Consider the following 17,876-nt stretch of genomic DNA (forward strand, 5'->3'; position numbering starts at 1 on the left):
GCGACCAACCCTGCCAACTGGGTGGGGGAGGTCCTGCCACAGCTGATCTCACTGCTTGGGGTGGTTGGGGGGGCTGTGGCCAATCTCGTGATAGCCGATTTCTGCAGCCACTTCCGGGAGTGGCTGCGGCCACTTCTGGGCTGCAGCAATCAGCTGGTGCTTGCAGGGGGGGGGACTGACACTCCCGCCTGCCCATCACCTAAGCAGCAAATGCGGCTGATCAAGGGGTGCTCCAGCACTCTCATCCTCTATGTGTCGCCACTGAGCCCCGGCCTGATCGCATGACAGACTGAGCCTAGGGAACACAAGTGCTTTGGAGCACCTTCATCTGACCCTCATTTGATGAAGATTAATTTGTTATGCAATTGAGAGCACTTTAAAAGTGCTCTGCAGCTGTGCAAGTGCCATGGCATGACTGTAGAGCCCTTTTAGGGGGCTGATCTTACAACAAATGTAATTTCTGTCTGCACCCTGTGAGTCATAATCAGAGAGAGGATAGTGAACTTAAATGGGCCTTGAGTCTGAACTGGTTTGGCAATTCCTATGTACCTAACTGGAATAATTTTTAAAGGAAATTGTTGGCTTGTCAGTTAAAGCTCCAATCATATTTGTATAAACATTCTCTTTAAAGGAGTAGCAGCCAAAGGATATGAGGATTGAAAATCACTGTATTCATACATGTCACACAGGTATAGTACATTTCAATTTCTCTCATAATATATTTGCTGTGGTACTCATTTAATTGCTGCATGGTCTGTCCCACTACATTTGGCATTTAACAAATTCTTCCATAAGTAATAGCCACATATAAAATATCTTCATTGAATAAAAAAATCCATGGTGCATATCTTCAAAAAATAAAATATATACATTATGGCCCTACAGTTTTAAGGTAAGTCAATTTTGGGCTTATTAGATTCACAGTGTCCATTTAACCTCTGCAGTAAAAATATTCACCTAAAAATGCATGCTTTTATTTTACTAAACCTTTTTCTTCACATTCAATTTATGAAGATTTAAGATTTTATAAGGATCCAGCAATGGGTTATATATTTTAAATTAGAATAACAAATTCAAGTACTTTCTAATATTAGTGTAGTGATTATCATCTTATGGTTCTGACAGCTACATTTTGAAAAATTATTTCAAAAGGTTAAAACTGGGGACAATTTAGACCTCAATTTAAAAGGAGTTGAACACTCTGTGCTCCTACTGGAAGGATGGTGACCCAAAAGAAGTCTAATTTAGATAGACATAGACTTTTATAAATTGGGTATAAGAGAGGTAAGTGCCCAACTCCCATCAGCATCTAATGCGAGTCACACTTTGGCTATTTTATGTTCCTCCAGAGTGGCTGACACAAAAGTTATTTTTGCTGGTGATCAAGCAAAATATCTTAATATGTACAATATTCCCCCATCCTTACTATAGGAAATACTGCAGGTTCTGAGGTAATGCTTTTCATTGATCAAAGGCAAGATATTAAATATGGTCACTGTGTATCCTATAGCCTTTTCAGCCTTAGTAACTCTGGTTTCATACATTATTTTAATACAGTGGTCTTTACATTGTGTTTCATGAAACCCTGCACTTCTGTGATAGGTCACCGGGATTTTGCAGTGAGATTAGGAGTGCTGGCAATGTGGGTCAGGAGGTGGTGCATCACCTATGCTGGGCTGGGTCACCTGGCTCTGTGTCAACTCATATGCACCATGGGACCAGCAGCAGAAGTGATATGAAAGGGTTCCATGTCTTTAGGAAGTTTGAAAACCACTGTAATAGATGCTGTTCTGAACCTCTTGGGAAAAACCTTGTTTTCCTTTTCCTCCCTGAGAGAGGCCCTTAAAGCTTCTAAACCCTGAGTTCATTAAGCCTGAGCCCCATAGTATATGGATTGTCCCACTCGCGCCATTACTAGCTGAGTTGATACAACTAAGAAGTTCCCCAGAATACCAGAACTTTTATGGATCAAGATGGACATTGTCTAGGAATGCTGACCTTAATAACTCAAAAAGGGCAAGAGGGTTTATCACCACAAATTTATCCCATTATTGGAATAATTCAAAAGCACTTTTGCTTTCAAACATATTTCATGACTTGACTAAAAAACTTACAAAATGATCTTTCAGTCCATTCAGATAAAAACTGAAAATTAAACTCTAGCTAATTTCTTAGGCAAGAACTCATTGAAACCTCCAGCCACAGGCGAAGAAATAGAAACATTTAGATTGATATATTCCACAATGAATATTTTCTGCAAAGCTTAATGTGAAAGCAATTACTGCCAAATTATTTTACATTTTTGTTACAGGTACCCTACTCCCAAATCCCATTATTTAAACAAATTTAAACTTTGAAGAAATTCATTTCCAGATGTTTCTAGACCTCCGAAGGGTTTGTGTCTGAAGTTTTGATTTGGGTCATGTTAAATGAAAGAGCTAGCTTAGGATTCAGATTCAAACATCTCGATTGCAGGTCTTCAAATCTGTTAGTGCTCACTTCTGGTTTGTCGAAAAGATAATAAGATAAGTGATAAGAGGGAGGCTTACGTAGCTTCACAGAAACCTCTCCAAAGAAACACATTAAAATAAATAACTTCTGGACTTTCAATTTTAGCTGTAAATTGTGCAGAAAGATATTTTTTCCTGCTTGGAAACACCTTTCTTTTTTTAAAATAAATAGATCTTGATACTGATTTCTTAAAGCCTGGTTTTGTGCATTTGCTAGTCAATAAATTATATGTATACATATTTATGAAAGGGAATCTATACAAATAAGTGGTTAAGATATGAGAATTTCACATTTCCAGACAAAAATAGCTTTACTCTTCAATGGATGAGCTTCTCAATACTTAATTGATATTTTTAAAGAGAGGTAAATTGCACATTAACATCAATGTAAAATTAACTTTTGTTTTCTCCACAGAGTGAAGAATAAATAAATGCCTTTGATCAAGTGACCCACTCTCTCTCTCGTACATGTAATGGATTTCATTACTGAATTGAAATGAGTTCATTTCTTGGTTTCTTGTAAAAGTGGGACTTAAATTTGGAAAAAAAAACCCGAAAGAGAATAAATATGGCTTTAAGTGGATTGTTGATAATTTTTCATTTAATATGTTTAGGTTATCTTTTGCTTTCTTCCTCTTTGGACTCAATAGATAGTTTCTCCCCAAGTTTTCTAATGAGCTCCGCCAGGTCTTCTGTGTTTTGAGATTTTTCTTCGAGGAGTTCATAACGAAGACTTGAGATATCCTGTTTGATTTCTTTTAGCTCACCTGTGAGAGAGATTAAAAGGTAACACCATTAAAAAGCAAAAGAAGCAGAGGTAGACAATGTTGTTACGGTAATCGTTAATTAGGCCTAGACCATCCCATGCATGAATTTCCTCTGCTTAACCAAATTATGTAGAATATTCATTTGTCTCTGGTTCTGTGTCCTCTTCTTCATCTTGAGAAGGAGCTGTCTTGATATTCTTCAGTATCTCCATGAGGAAGTAGTAAACACGTCTGAGAAGACAGGCCTTGGGTGGAATGCCTTCACCATTATCAAAGTCATTACCCTGAACAGGAACCTGGCACATGTAGCCCACTTCTAGAAAGAGGAGCCATCCTTAAATGAGGGTTCTGAGAGTAGTACTGGCCAGTGAGCATGGATAGTTGCCATGAATCCCAGAGTAGGTGTCAGATGCTTCTACTACTCATTGCAAACCTACAGAACAATTGGAATAAATTCCACCAGAAAAGCCTAGGAGGTTTTTTTTTCCTCTTTCCAGAGGCAGTTATTTGGGAAGGTCTGCTTTCCATGGGGAAGGGTGGACAGGCTTCAGATTTTAATTCAGTTTGGAATTGATTTAAATAAGGAGATATATCTCTATATGATAAACATGACAGTAGATGACACCTGTGGATATGATATGCCTATGTGAATGCTAAAGTAACAAATTCTGAAATGAACATAATGAACGGTGTTATATTATCAGAAAAACACATAGGCTTAAAGTAATTTTGAACCAGTTCCATTCACTGGAGAATGAACATCATATGAACACTGTTTATTGCAAAGTAGAGGTTTTCTGCTTACAGAATGAGGAGCCTAGCTCAGAATTAAAGTATATTGTAATTTTATTGATACATCAGTGGTTCTGAAATGATGATTAACAACCCAGAAGGTCTATAAGTGTATCTCCAAATTCTGTAAAATTCAGTAGACAGTTACAATTGGCCAGTTCCTCCTTTCTCCTTGAATACACTGAAGTAGGTGACAGGCTACCCTGAAGGTAAGGAATATTGCTGAGCAATATCTCTTACTTAACTTCCAACACATATGAACCACAGGTAAAGAACTGGAGTGCAGAGGACAAGCTAGGGTTGTCCTCTACCCAACCCTAGCTTGTTGTTGTCCTCTACCCAACCCTAGCTTGTTGTTGTCCTCTACCCAACCCTAGCTTGTCTCTTCAGCCTGACAGGAGGATGATAAAGAAGAAGTCAGGAGGAAAGGAAAGATGGGGGTCATATGAATAAAAAAGATAGTGACACAATTGCTGGAGTGGGGGAAGAAGAGAGATACAGGACAGGTAAAATATTCCACAGAGGAGAGGAAAACAAGTGCACACCTGTGAAACTGTCCTGGATATAAAGGAAGAAAATTTAGGCTAGAACTTTTTTTATTCATTTTTGTCAATGAAAGAAGTATAAAATTATTTACATTGGGATATCCTAAAGATCTTCAATGCTTTACTTTTAGGCACTAAAGAGCAGCCAGATACTAACACAGTGATCAGGGCAGGAGCTCAGATTGTCATTCAGTCCCTAAGGCACTTTGAATGTTTTAGTCCTGTCTCCCAGCAGAGTATCTTAACCATTTGATGACAGTGTATTCAAGGACAGGGATAGTGATGAATTCACCAAGGGAAAGTCTTCACCAAGGAAGAAGGCTAACAGTATAGTGGTTGACATTAGTAGGAGTATTTCCAGCAGATCAAGGGAAATTATTCTTCCCCTCTATTTGGCATTGGTGACTGGAATACAAAACTGGATACATCTGAAGTACTGTATCCAGTTTTGGTCCCTCTACTTCAGAAAGAATGTGGACAAATTGGAGAGAGTCCAGCAGAGGGTAATTAAAATAGTTTGGGGTGCTGGGGGCACATGACTTTTGAGGAGAGGCTGAGGGAACTGGGCTTATTTAGACTGGAGAAGAGAAGACTGCGGGGGGATTTAATAGCATACTTCAACTCCCTGAAGTGTGGTTCCAGAAAGGATGGAGCCGCACTGTTCTCAGTGGTGGCAGATGACAGAACAAGGAGCAATGATCTCAAGTTGCATCAAGGGAAGTTTAAATTAGATATTAGGAAGAACTTTCTCACTAGAAGAGTAGTAAAGTGCTGGAACAGGTTAACTGGGAAGGTTGTGGAATCTCTATCCTTGGATGCTTTTAAGACCTGGGTAGACCAAGCCTTGGTTGGGATGATATCGCTGGGATGGTTCTGCTTTGAGCAGGGGGTTGGACCAGATGACTTCCTGAAGTCCCTTCCAACCCTAATTTTCTATTACTATGATGCGGGGATTGTCTTCAAACTGTTAGGTTGATATTATTCTTCCATATATAAATAATGAAAACTTCATTGGAGCAGCAAACAGAATGGCAGGACTTTTATTTCCTAGGTGACTATACTAACTATGAGGGGAGAGAACTATTTTCTGTCATATTTTTAGTGACTATTTAAGTCAGTGAATCTCAGGCTGGTGAAAGCTAAGAGCTGGCATTTTCCAATGACTTGAGTTTGATAAGGGGTGCCTAGAGTCTAACAAGTTTGAGAACCACTGATTTAAGTATATCATGTGACGTGAAACAGTTCCAAGAGGAAGGACTGATTATTTTCCAGTCCCCTCCTCCTCAAAGCACATGGAGCAGCAGGACAATGTGTCTCACTGCAAAGTGCAAGAGCAGGGTTGTGCACTGCAGCATGAAGTAGTGGAACAAATTTAATAGATTCATAGATTATAGAGTCAGAAACGACCCAATGGATCATCGTGTCCGACCCCCTGCCCCTGGCAGGAAAGAGGTATACAGCGCATCCCCAATTCCCTGCTGTCTTCCCCTGATAAATTTATAGGCGACCACCAGGTCACCCCTCAGCCATCTTTTGTATAGGCTAAAGAAATCCAGATCTCTCAACCTCTCCTCGTAAGGTCTTTCACGGAGACCACTAATCAGGTGGGTGGCCCTCCTGTGAACCCTTTCCAGATCCTCCGTGTCCCTCTTGAAGTGCGGCGCCCAAAACTGGACACAGTACTCCAACTGTGGCCTGACCAGTGCTGCATAGAGGGGGAACATCACCTACCTCGATCTGTTGGTCATGCATCTGCTAATACATGACACAGTGCGATTGGCTTTGTTGATGGCCTCATTGCACTGCCGGCTCATGTTCATCCTGGAGTCAACTATGACTCCAAGATCTCTCTCAGCGTCTGAGCTGCTGAGGAGGATATCCCCCAACCTGTAGGTGGGCTGGGGATTCCTCCCTCCCAGGTGGAGTACCTTACATTTATCATTGTTGAATTGCATCCTATTACGTTCCGCCCACTGATTTAACCTGTCCTGGTCAGCCTGTAACTGCTCCCTGCCCTCTGGTGTATTCACTTTGCCCCATAATTTGGTATCATCTGCAAACTTGGAGAGGGTGCTCAACACACCCTTGCCCAAATCACTGATGAAGATATTAAATAATACCGGCCCAAAGAATGAACCCTGTGGGATCCCACTGTCCACCTCCTTCTAGGTTGAAAATGACCCGTCAACCACCACTCTCTGGGTGCGGTCCCTAAGCCAGTTGGCCACCCACCTGACTGTGTAGGTGTCCACTCCACAGCCTGCTAGCTTCCCTATAAGAATAGGATGTGAAACTGTGTTGAAGGCCTTCCTAAAATCCAGGTACATAACATCAGCCTACGCTCCTGTGTCAAGGCAGTGTGTGACCTGGTCATAAAAGGCTATCAGGTTTGTCAGGCATGATCTACCTGCGATGAACCCATGCTGGTTTCCATTCAGCATCATTTTCCCTGCTGGGCTTTCACAAATACGCTCTTTGATGATTTTTTCAAGCATTTTCCCAGGGACAGAGGTAAGACTGACTGGCCTAAAGTGACCTGGTTCCTCCCTTCTCCCCTTCTTAAAAATGGGGACCACATTGGCCTTTTTCCAGTCCTCAGGGACCTGTCCGGAGCACCATGAGTGCTCAAACAGCCATGCCAGTGGCTCAGCAATGACACTGGCCAATTTCGTCAGCACCTATGGATGGAGGTCATCCGGGCTGTCTGACTTGTACCCATCCAGCCCTTCCAAGTGCTCTTTAACTAAGTCAGCACTAACTTTTGACAGACTGGTGCCTTTTGGACATCTGTCTATGTTCAAGGTGGGGGGATTGTCTTGGTCAGTATTAAGGAATACTGAAGCGAAAAACTCATTGACGAGCTGTGCCTTTTTATCTGCATCAACCACCAACTGACCTGATTTGTCCTGCAGGGGCCCTATGCTACTTTTTGCTCACTATGTATCTGTAGAAGGACTTTTTATTGCCCTTGATTGTTGTAGCCAGCCCAAGCTCCAGTCCTGCCTTGGCCTGCCTGACTCCCTGCAATAGCGCACCAGAGTTGTGTATGCCTCCTTGGTGGCTGCCCCCTGCTTCCACTGCCTATATATGTCTTTCTTTGCCCCCAGTCTTTCCTGAAGCTCCCTGTTCAGCCAAGGGGGATTTTTTATTCCCTTACCCCCTTTCCTGCGTAAGGGGATAGACTCCTTTTGTTCTGCAAGGATCACTCCCTTGAGAAACTTCCAACCCCCTTGGACCCCCATTAGCCCAATGCTCTTGAGTTCAGCCACTGCACTAACTAGGTTCCTAAGTTTAGTAAAGTTGGCCCTTCTGAAGACTAAAACTCTAGCATCACTGGATATTTTCCCACCCTTCGCTGGATAGTGAACTCTACCAAATGGTGGTCACTATCACCCAAGTTACTGTGTACCCGCAGGTCCCCCCACGAGATCACCCCCTATTGCTAGGACCAGGTCTAGTAGGGCACTACCCCTGGTGGGACTGGACACCATCTGGGTAAGGTGGAGGTCCTGCACACAGTGTAAGAACCTCCTTGAGTGGCTTGTTTTGGCCACCTGTTCCTCCCAGCTGATATCCAGGTAATTTAGGTCCCCCATGACCACTGCCTCCCTCGCCTGTATGGCATCTGAAACCTGCTTGGAGAATACCTTGTCAAGCTCATCATCCTGGTGAGGAGGTCTGTAGTAGACCCCCACTACCAAGTCCTTCTCCCCTGGCCTCCCCTGGATCCTGACCCACAATGTCTCAGTATTCCCCTCCTCCACTCCTGCCTTGATGACAGAAGATGTGTACTACTCTTTAACATAGAGAGCTACACCCCCGCCTTTTCTCCCCACTCTGTCTCATCTATATAACCTGTATCCTCTACTGCCCAGTTGTGCGCAGAATCCCACCATGTTTCAGTTAAGCCAACTAGGTCATACTGCGTGCTAGCAAGCAGGAGTGTGAGTTCCTCCTGCTTGTTCCCCAAATTTGTGCTGCTATTTGTGCTGCTGCAAACAGATGCCCCTGCTCATGTGGATTGCTCAGCTGGGAGACAGGGGATACTGATTTAGATTTGATTTAATTCAGGTTGCCCCTGGGTTAAGTTACTGGATATATCAGACACACCACCACACTCAACTATATGAATATAGCCAGTATTTTTCCAGCCAAAATTATTTGGCAAATTCAGGTAGAATTGAAGAATTCAGTTATAATTAAAGCATATGGATAGTTTAGTTATGATCAAAACTTTATATATTCAGTTTGCTGAAAAAATATTATCAAGCTTTACTCTTGACCTGCCCAGCAGAATCTTAAACAAGCCTGTTATGGGGGAGAAGGGGAAAAAATCCCCACCCTCAGTCTGGTTCATCTGTAGAAAGGGAAAAATAACTTCCAGGAGCCAAAAAAGGCAACCAGCAAAATGACAACAGCAGTCTATAAAATGTAGTCTATTCTGAACCAAGGGATAGCAACTAATCGATGGCAAAGGGCTCTACTGTTCTATTACTAATCTATGACAAAGGGCTCCTGTAGCAGGACAGAGCATGTATGTCCTTTTCATTCATTGTATATGTTGTTCAATGTGTTCCCTGAGTTGCTTTGGTAAACTTCCCCCACAAAGATGATGCCCCTCACAATTGAAAGGAAGGAAGAATCCTCAAAGGGGTTATATAACTTTCTTTACCTGTGATTTCTCCAGTATCCAGACTCTGGTGTGAAAAACATAGCTACAAGACAGGGGTCTCTTCCTTAGCTTCAGCCTCATATGAATGATATCATTTTTATTATGTAACAACCTATGATTAGCAGTGATTTTATATACATATCAACATGCCACACATTCTTCACTTTTGAGATATGAATGTGATTATTACAAAAAGTTTTGGAAAAGCCCTTTCAAAATGTTAACATAACCATTTTTAAGTAGCTTGTTTTGTGTCACTGATCACTTATAAAGCTATGAATATGCTACACTCACCTTCATTGACTTCATCGCTCTCCTTATCTATCTGAGCTTTAAGGACGTATCTTTTAATGAGACGCTTCATTATTTTCTAGGGAACGGAAATAGAAAAGAGTCAGAATTTTCAAAACTGGACCTGCTTGTATTGATTCTGAAATCCGAAGGCATATACTCAGTTAATTTTTACTCCCCAAAGTCTAGTCATGCAGTCAACTAGTTCCTCCAGTTCATAGTTAAAGGCCTATTACTTATAAGAAAAAGGTGACAGCAGTAGTGTAATGAACGGAGGGTGACCAGCATACCACCCTTGGGAAGCCAACAACACTGCTCCATGCTCCACTGCCTTCTGGGTGCTCAGGCATCCTGTTACACCTCTGCATGATAGTTGCAAACAAGGCTAATGGCATTTTGGTTGCATTAGTAAGAGTGTTGCCAGCAGATTGAGGGAAGTGATTCTTCCCCTCTATTCAGCATTGGTGAGGCCACATCTGGAACTGAATCTCCATCCTTGGAGATTTTTACGATGAAGCTAGACAAAGCCTTGGCTGGGATAATATAGTTGCAGATGGTCCTGTTTTAGGCAGGGAATTAGGCTAGATGACCTCCAGAGGTCCCTTCTAATTCTAATTTTCCATGATTCTATGATAACAGACTAGTTGCTAGTGCACTTGCTCAATAGATGGAACACCTGGGTTTTAGGTCCTCCATGGTTTGATGGGTTCAAAGCCTCTTACTAGGAAAGATCCCTTACTACCAGTCCAGGATATGTTTTGTATGGGAGATGGATGTTATCCTCCATCCTTCCTGACAAAGCCAGGCTACTGTCTTTCTAAGAATGCGTAAGTTACAGGGACCGAAGAAGAATAAGCAAAAGGGAGCTCAACTTCGTAGTCTAGTAGTTAGGGAACCACAGTGGGGAAATTCTATGTTTTGCTTGCTGTGCTCCAAGGGATTTCTGTCTTTTATGCAAATATAGAAATACTTTTGAGAGCATTACTCTCCCAAACATGTGACAATTAGGTATCTACCCTTAGAAGAGCATCTAGTGCTCTAAATCCCAATTGAATGGAGGTACCTAATGTGCAGCTCTGAATGAGAGGAATGGGAATTCAGACATACCTGTATGTTTAGTGTTTCCTATCGACTAGCTCTCCCCCTCAGTAGCTGACTGTTTTCAGTCACACTTCAGAACTGCCTAATTTTTAGGCATTACATCATCTAGGTTGGAGGTACCTAACTGTACTGCTTCTCTGGATCTTGCTTTCTATGATCAGTGAAAGTTACTAAATAACTGTGCACACAATTTATTATCTAACTTGACACTACAGAAAAGTTTCTATGCTTCCATGACTGAAGACCTAGAGAATTCCCTAATGCATTTGGGCCCAGATACTCGAAGGCCACTAGCTCCTTTCATACATTTCATTAATGTAATTCATGTAACCCCTGCTAACACAGTATGGTGTTGTCTTTCTCTCTCAGCTAGACCATGTTTTCAGGTTCTGCTGTGTCTCTCCACTCACAGATGTGGATGGTTAGCTCAAGCAATAGAAGCTCCTGCAGAGATGGTGTTCCTGCCCCATACACGAGTGGATCTAGTATTCCATTACTAATTGTGTTGTCAGTGTGGATAACACAATTTATTTTAAAGGTCTGGTACAATTCCAAAAGCAAGCCACAATGCCTACTGTTTACAGAATGATTTTCTTATCTTAATCCGTCATGACTTGATTGGTCATGAAAAAGCCAGGGAGTTTTAAATTATACTGTGTTAATTAAATGCTGCATATAATAAAAGACTGCACAAAGCTAGACTGCCCCAGGGGGTGCACTTGGTGTCACACTGTCCCATGGAGAAGAGATGCTGAATATTTGATCTCCACATGCTTGCTCTTGTGGGATATGGCTGCTGGAGGCTGATGTTGGATGCACATCTTTTTGTGGGATGTGGATTTTCCTTCTCACTTTGCCAGACAATTCTTGAATGTCCCTTACCAATCCCACTTTATGGCACTATAGGAAGGAAGCAAGGTGTGGAGAGATTTCACAAACAAAACTTTTCAAGCACCTCTGAAGCATTTCAGAAGTTCTTTTACAAAGCTGTAAGTGATTCAGTCACTGAGTTTAATTTAGTGTTTACTTCAGTTTTTTATAAGAGCTTTGTTACACATTAATTTTAGACAGCTCCTAGAGCTCTTAACTCCTATGACCACACATTTACATCTGAAACTAGTTTTAAGCACCCTTTAGGCAGATTAAAGTTACACCACTGCAGGGAAGGTTTATCTCTGGGCTTTGTTACATAGTAATTTTGGGTGGTTCCTGCAGCTCTTAGCCCCCAGATTGTCTGCACATTAATACCTGAAACTGGTTTTAAGAACACTTTATGCAGCTTAATGTGATACCACTCTAGGGCAGGATTATCTCTGATCGGTGCTGCCCAGTTTGTGATACACTAAGGTGCAACCATGCTAGGCTACACCCTAGTGTAAACACTTCAGCTGACCCTTCCCTACATTGGGCCCACTGCAGCACCCCCCCCCAGCCCCCCCAGATCTCTGCTCATTGCCTAATTACGTGTGGCTTTCTGTGCCATCTGTCCAAGGGAGCAGGAAGGAAAGGGTTAAACTGCCTGCCCAGCTACTGCTGCTGATGCTGCTCTCTGAAGCAGAGCAGCAGCTTGATAACAGCTGCAGCTGGGCAGGCCATTTAACTCTTCCTTGCCTGCTCCCTCGGGACAGACAGCACAGGCAGCTTGTCCCAGCTAGACCATGTATTCAGTAAGTACATGGAAAATAATGCTCCAGGGGTAAGGGTGGCAAGGGGGAGGCCTGGGGGCAGGGGGTGGGGAGGAACCAGGGGAGTGCCAGGGGGAAGGGGTGAAGCCCAGAATGGGAGGCGGGAGATTCTTAACTTTCAGTCTCCCAGGCTGCTGCTGGCCTTCAGTGACTGCTGCAAACTCAAGGCAGCACTAACACCCATTGATTCACATTACCCAGATCCTGTTCCATTAATGTGTGGCTACTCCCCACAGATAAGCTGCCCAAGTTGCAGTCCTCCAGCATCCCAGGTTGCAGTGTCCCCTACCTCACCATTCTGTTCTGTGTAGACACACTTTCCACCCCTTCAACTCTATTGCCTAGGGTGCAGTTCTGAGACCAAGTCACCTCTCCCCTCTCACCCCTGGATATCTGACCTTCCCACTCCCATGGGTGCAACCCTGTGCAAACAGCCTGCAGAGCACATGCCAGCAAGCCAGGTCAGGGAGTTGGGTCTGGATGGGTCTGGGAGTTGGGTCTAGGGTGGTTGGGGGTGGCAAGGTAGGTGGATGGATCAAGTTCCCATTAGCTGGGGCTTCCTTCCCAGGGCAGGGACAGTAGCTCCCCCAAAAGCACCTTCTCTTATCATTCCCACCTCCCAGCCACCCTAGGAAGCACAACCAAGCACCCCCACAACCCAATACCAAATCCCAGTTTATGTGACCTTCTCTAATTTACTTTCTCTATTTTTTTTTAAATTCTTTTTTCCCTTCTTTTTATTTTATCCCTCAGTGGCTGACTGCTTTCATTTCACCATCTTTGTCCCATCCCCATTTTCTTTCCACCTCCCATTACCCATCCCCATCCAATTAACTCTCCATCTCCCAGTGTCATGTTCCCATCCCTCTCAACCCATCTCCTGCACACCCGCACCTGAAGCAGGGGTAGAAGCCTGTGTTGGCATACCAGCCCTGTAATGGCAACTCCAGGTTGTAGCTCCTTATCAGGACAGTGCTCACCAGCCCTCTAGTGGCACATCACAGTTGTGCAGGAGGGGGATAGTCAGAGAAGGTTTTTAACTTTAAGTTGTGACTGCTCCAAACTCAAGCTAGCACTAATACTGCTCAATATTTGAGGAATTCAAAGTGCAAAGTGTAACAAGGCACTAAAACTTCACGAACGCCTAGCATTTAGACAGCAAAGAAGGAGCCAAATTCTTCCAGTCACTGCAATTATTCAGACTGTCCATATCAGTAGACTTATTCTGGATTCATATTGCACAACTTAGAGAAAATCTTGCCTTTGCCTTTGTATTATTAATCTAATCAGTCCCACTTCTTTTTGAAACACACACACACACACACACACACACACACACACACACGCTTTCTTAAACTGCATTTTACCTGGTATTGTCTTGGAGGATTGTTCAAGCTATTTAAATGGAGACCATCTGAGCTTCTTATACTAGATTGCTTACTCTGGCCAAGCTGAAATTAAAACAAATAAATCATCAAAATTCATAATAAATGTAAGAATTATTTGGTTATGCTTTTTCATTTTTTTTTTTTCAGTAAAACATTAACTGTCAGACTTAATTTTAGGAACAGTGCTAACTTTAGTGGTGAAATCCCCTCACTTCATTGACGTCAACAGCACAATTCCAATTGTGGATTTTATTAAATTAACTAATATTAATCCATTCAGACTCCTATTCAGGAAAATGGCTCTATTTAAAAAAAGAAATAACTGAAAAAGGACTAAGAGTACAATCAAAATCAAAATCATATGCTGTGCTTAATGTGTCCTGAAACAGGGCCCAAAATATGTGTACCAACTAAACTATCAAAGCCCCCCAAAATCTCCAAATCTAAACAAAAGGAACAGAAAGCAGAGTTGCAAAATAGAACAGATCCTCCTGAGTTCTAGGACATATTATACTCTTGTATGTTGGGTCAGTAATAGCATTCCAGAGTCCAGTTCTCTTAGAGCAGTTTTAAATACTTGTTTAACTCTTCTGACTTCAGATCTTATGCAGCACTATCTTGTATTTTATAGATATTTTGAACAAAGTGAAAAATGGAAAAAACTCAGTGTCTTCATAAGTAATTTTCATAGTTTATATTAAAGACTCCATTCTTCCCTCACTTTAATGAACATCTGAATGTAAAACAATTATGAAATGGGAGTAGGTAGTCTAAAGAAGTTTCTATTTAAGATTTCTAAAGAATATTTTCACTGTTAAAAAATGAACTGGAAGGCCATTATTTCAAAATAGATACTAATTACTAATGGATATTTTCGGATTTAAATTACTAAGCTAAATTAGAATTTTTTCTTTGAGAAGGACCAAAATCACTACCTTATGAAATGAAAAATTTGGTTCCATGGCTGAACAAATAGATTGTTATGTATGTGAATTATAGGTATCAAAAGAATATGAACTGTGTATAACTACTGACTGAAATGGAGCCAGGTCTATGAGAAGTAAGGCAAGATATAAGGGCTGTGAAATATAAGATCAGACTGGCTTAGATAAGCAGTTATAGATGTTGTCATCTAAAAAACCATCAATTTCTTACAGTTTCACCTGATATAATAAAATATTTGCCTCTTCCAAATACACAGATGTATAAATGCAGTCTTAGGGCATGTGTACATGAAACGGGGATTTACTTTACCTGAAATTGAAGTGGTGGGTTTTTAAAAACACTGCTTCCATTTAGTGCAAAGTAAACCCCCGTGTCATGTACATCCGTGTCTTACCTGCCTCTCTGGTGGCAGAGAGGGGAGAGCGAGTTGTTGGTGGGTAGAATGGTCCCTGGGCTGTGGGGGGACTGGTGCTTCCCTCTGTGGCAGCAGCGCTCCCCTCTGCCTCCCCCTCAGCAGCACCTGCCTGGAGCCACCAGGCTCAGGTGGTCCTGGGGGGCACTGCAGCCATGGAGGGAAGGTCCAGTTTCCTGTGCAGCACACACAGGCAGGCAGGCTCCACAGAAAAAAAAAAACAGATCAGGCTTGCCGCTTTTTTATTTTTTTCTTCGGTGGAGCCTGCTTTCCCGGGCTGCTGCCAGGCTGCCTGTACAGCCCCTCAGCCACATGGAGCCCGGTGCTTTGTTCCGCAGCTGTAGAGCAGCAAACTAAAACTCTTCGGAAGTGTTTTAGTTTGCTGTTCCCCAAAGTCATTTAAGGCGCATTACGCTGCTGAATGTGCTACAGTGGCTGGAATTAATGTGCAATACACTGCCAACATGTGCAAACACCAACACCCCTAAGGTGGTGTAGAAGCATTTAACTCACTTTAAAGTGTCATGCACGCGTGCCCCTTGTTTCATGTACACACACCCTTAAATGCCAATATATGGTCAATTGTGGGTACGTGTTATATTTTTGGTAGGATCTTGATGACAGTCAGCTTTGTGTTTACTGAGTTGAGTGCTTGGCTATAGAGAAGCTGGAAAGCCTAGAAAACTGGCACATAGTGCACTTAGTTATGCTGGGCACTAGCCTGTATGTGAATTGAAAAAGAAACATAAAGGAATAATGTGCAATAAATTTGACTCCCCTCAAGATAATATAACCATTAGGCTCCCCAGGCAAGCTTCCTTTGCCTCTTGTCTCTGTCTCCACAATTCCTGAGGGATGCTTACATTGGCTAAGTACAGACAGTCAAAAAACCAGAGGCTGAATCAATTCAGTCTTTGCAGGTCAGTCTAAACCGAAGAAATTGAACCAGCAAGCAAGTGAATGGCTATTTACTTCTGACTCAGGAAATGAAAGTACATGTCTTCAGTGGCTCAAGCCAGAAGCTGGGAGGTGCTAGAGCACCTGTACCAGCCTGCCAGTTCCAAGGCTTTTCCCCCTTCCCTGATTCAGTTGATGGGGCATAGCTAATCCCCAGCCCAGAGCTAGCTGGAGGGTCTGCCTGGGAGACAAGAGCGGGTACCACCTACCAGGCTGAGGAGGGGGTGGATGGGGGAAAAGGTAATAGCATTGATTTAATAAAAGCTTGAACAAGAATAGTCCTTTCTCTGAAGTGAGCATGTATTGAACAGAAGGGAACTACCCTGTAGAGTCCTGCTGGCTGTGATCATGGACTACAAATCCCAGAGGCACCTGGAAGCAGGAAGAGGAAGTGATGAGCAACCCTGCAGAGTCCTGCTCCTGTGGGTCTGAACTGCAAATCCCAGAGACCTCAGAGACAATAGGAAGAGGAAGTAAACACACAGTCTATGCCAGGATGCTAGAGGACTCTGATTTAACTTCTTGGGAGTCCAAGAAGAGCGGTCGTTCCTTAAGGAGATGATCCTCCAAGCTCAAAGGGTGACAATTCCAACAAGGGTCAAAGGAAGAAAGAGTGCTCAAAAGCCCCCTTGGCTAACAAAAAGCTTCCAGGAATGTCTCAAGGCTAAAAGGAGGCATACACCCAATGGAAGGGAGGGTCCATCACCAGGGAGGACTATACAGTCATCGCTCGGGTGTGTGGGGGGGCTGTTAGGAAGGGTAAGGCAAAGATGGAACTGGGACTAGCAACCCACATGAAGGACAATAAGAAATCCTTTCTTAAATACATAGGGAGGTAAAAAGAAGGTTCTGGGTAATGTAGGGCCTCTGCAGGACATGCTAGGAAGTCTGGTGGTCACACCAGACGTCAAAGCTAACTTATTTAACAACTTCTTTGCCTCCATTTTTCTGAGCAGGGACCAGATCATCCCCCCATCATGATCCCTGACAGTCCTAGGAGAGGTGCAGCCAGGCCCAGGGTCGGAGTGGACCTAGTCAGGGACCTCTTGGTGGGACTGGACATGTCCAAATCAGCAGGTCCTGATGATCTCCACCCCAAAGTGCTGAGAGAATTAGCAGAGGTCACTGCGAGTCCCCTGGCACTGCTTTACGAGCACTCGTGGTGCTCTGGCAAGGTGCCAGTGGACTGGAAGAGGGCCAATGTGGTCCCCATTTTCAAAAAAGGGAGGAGGGCGGACCCAGGAAACTATAGGCCTGTTAGTCTTACTTCAGTCCTGGGGAAGCTCTTCAAGAAAATTATCCAGGAGCACATCTGCGAGGGACCAGCAGGGGAGTGTATGCTTAGGGGCAACCAACATGGGTTCATCAGAGGCAGGTCCTGTCAGACCAACCTGGTGGCCTTCTATGATCAGGTCACTAAATCCTTGGACGAAAGGCATCACGGTGGATGTAGTCTTTCTGGATTTTAGAAAAACCTGTCTCTCACCCCATTCTCTTAAAAAAAATTAGGTGACTGTGGTGTTGATCCCTACATGGTCAGATGGGTCGCCAATTGGCTGCAGGGCCATACCCAGAGAGTGGTGGTGGACGGGTCTTTTTCAACCTGGAAGGATGTGGGCAGTGGGGTTCCACAGGGCTCGGTCCTCAGGCCTGCACTGTTCAGTATCTTCATCAGTGACTTGGACGAGGGGGTGAATAGCACCTTGTTTAAATTCGCAAATGACACTAAGATGTGGGGGGAGGTGGGCATGCTAGAGGGGAGGAATAAGCTGCAATCAGATCTGAACAGGTTACAGAGGTGGGCGGATGAG

At 43.2% G+C, this 17,876-nt stretch overlaps 1 protein-coding gene across 2 annotated transcripts in view; it reads right to left on the minus strand.

The window, feature by feature from the left end:
• Window positions 1-573: 573 nt before the first annotated feature.
• TRPC6 (transient receptor potential cation channel subfamily C member 6) overlaps window positions 574-17,876 on the minus strand; it is a 95,425-nt gene continuing 78,122 nt past the window's right edge. Inside the window, exons 9-11 of one of the 2 annotated variants that reach the window (XM_019525234.1) lie at window positions 13,731-13,814; window positions 9,581-9,656; window positions 574-3,277 (exon numbers count right to left, since the gene is read on the minus strand). In XM_019525234.1, the coding sequence (XP_019380779.1) occupies window positions 3,126-3,277; window positions 9,581-9,656; window positions 13,731-13,814 (312 nt within the window). In that variant the 3' untranslated portion in view covers window positions 574-3,125. The remainder of the gene's footprint in view (window positions 3,278-9,580; window positions 9,657-13,730; window positions 13,815-17,876) is intronic. The other variant, XM_019525233.1, reaches the window with a different exon arrangement.

This window comes from Gavialis gangeticus, unplaced genomic scaffold (genome assembly GCF_001723915.1).
Source record: "Gavialis gangeticus isolate Ggan-Ray unplaced genomic scaffold, GavGan_comp1, whole genome shotgun sequence".
Lineage (NCBI taxonomy): Eukaryota > Metazoa > Chordata > Crocodylia > Gavialidae > Gavialis > Gavialis gangeticus.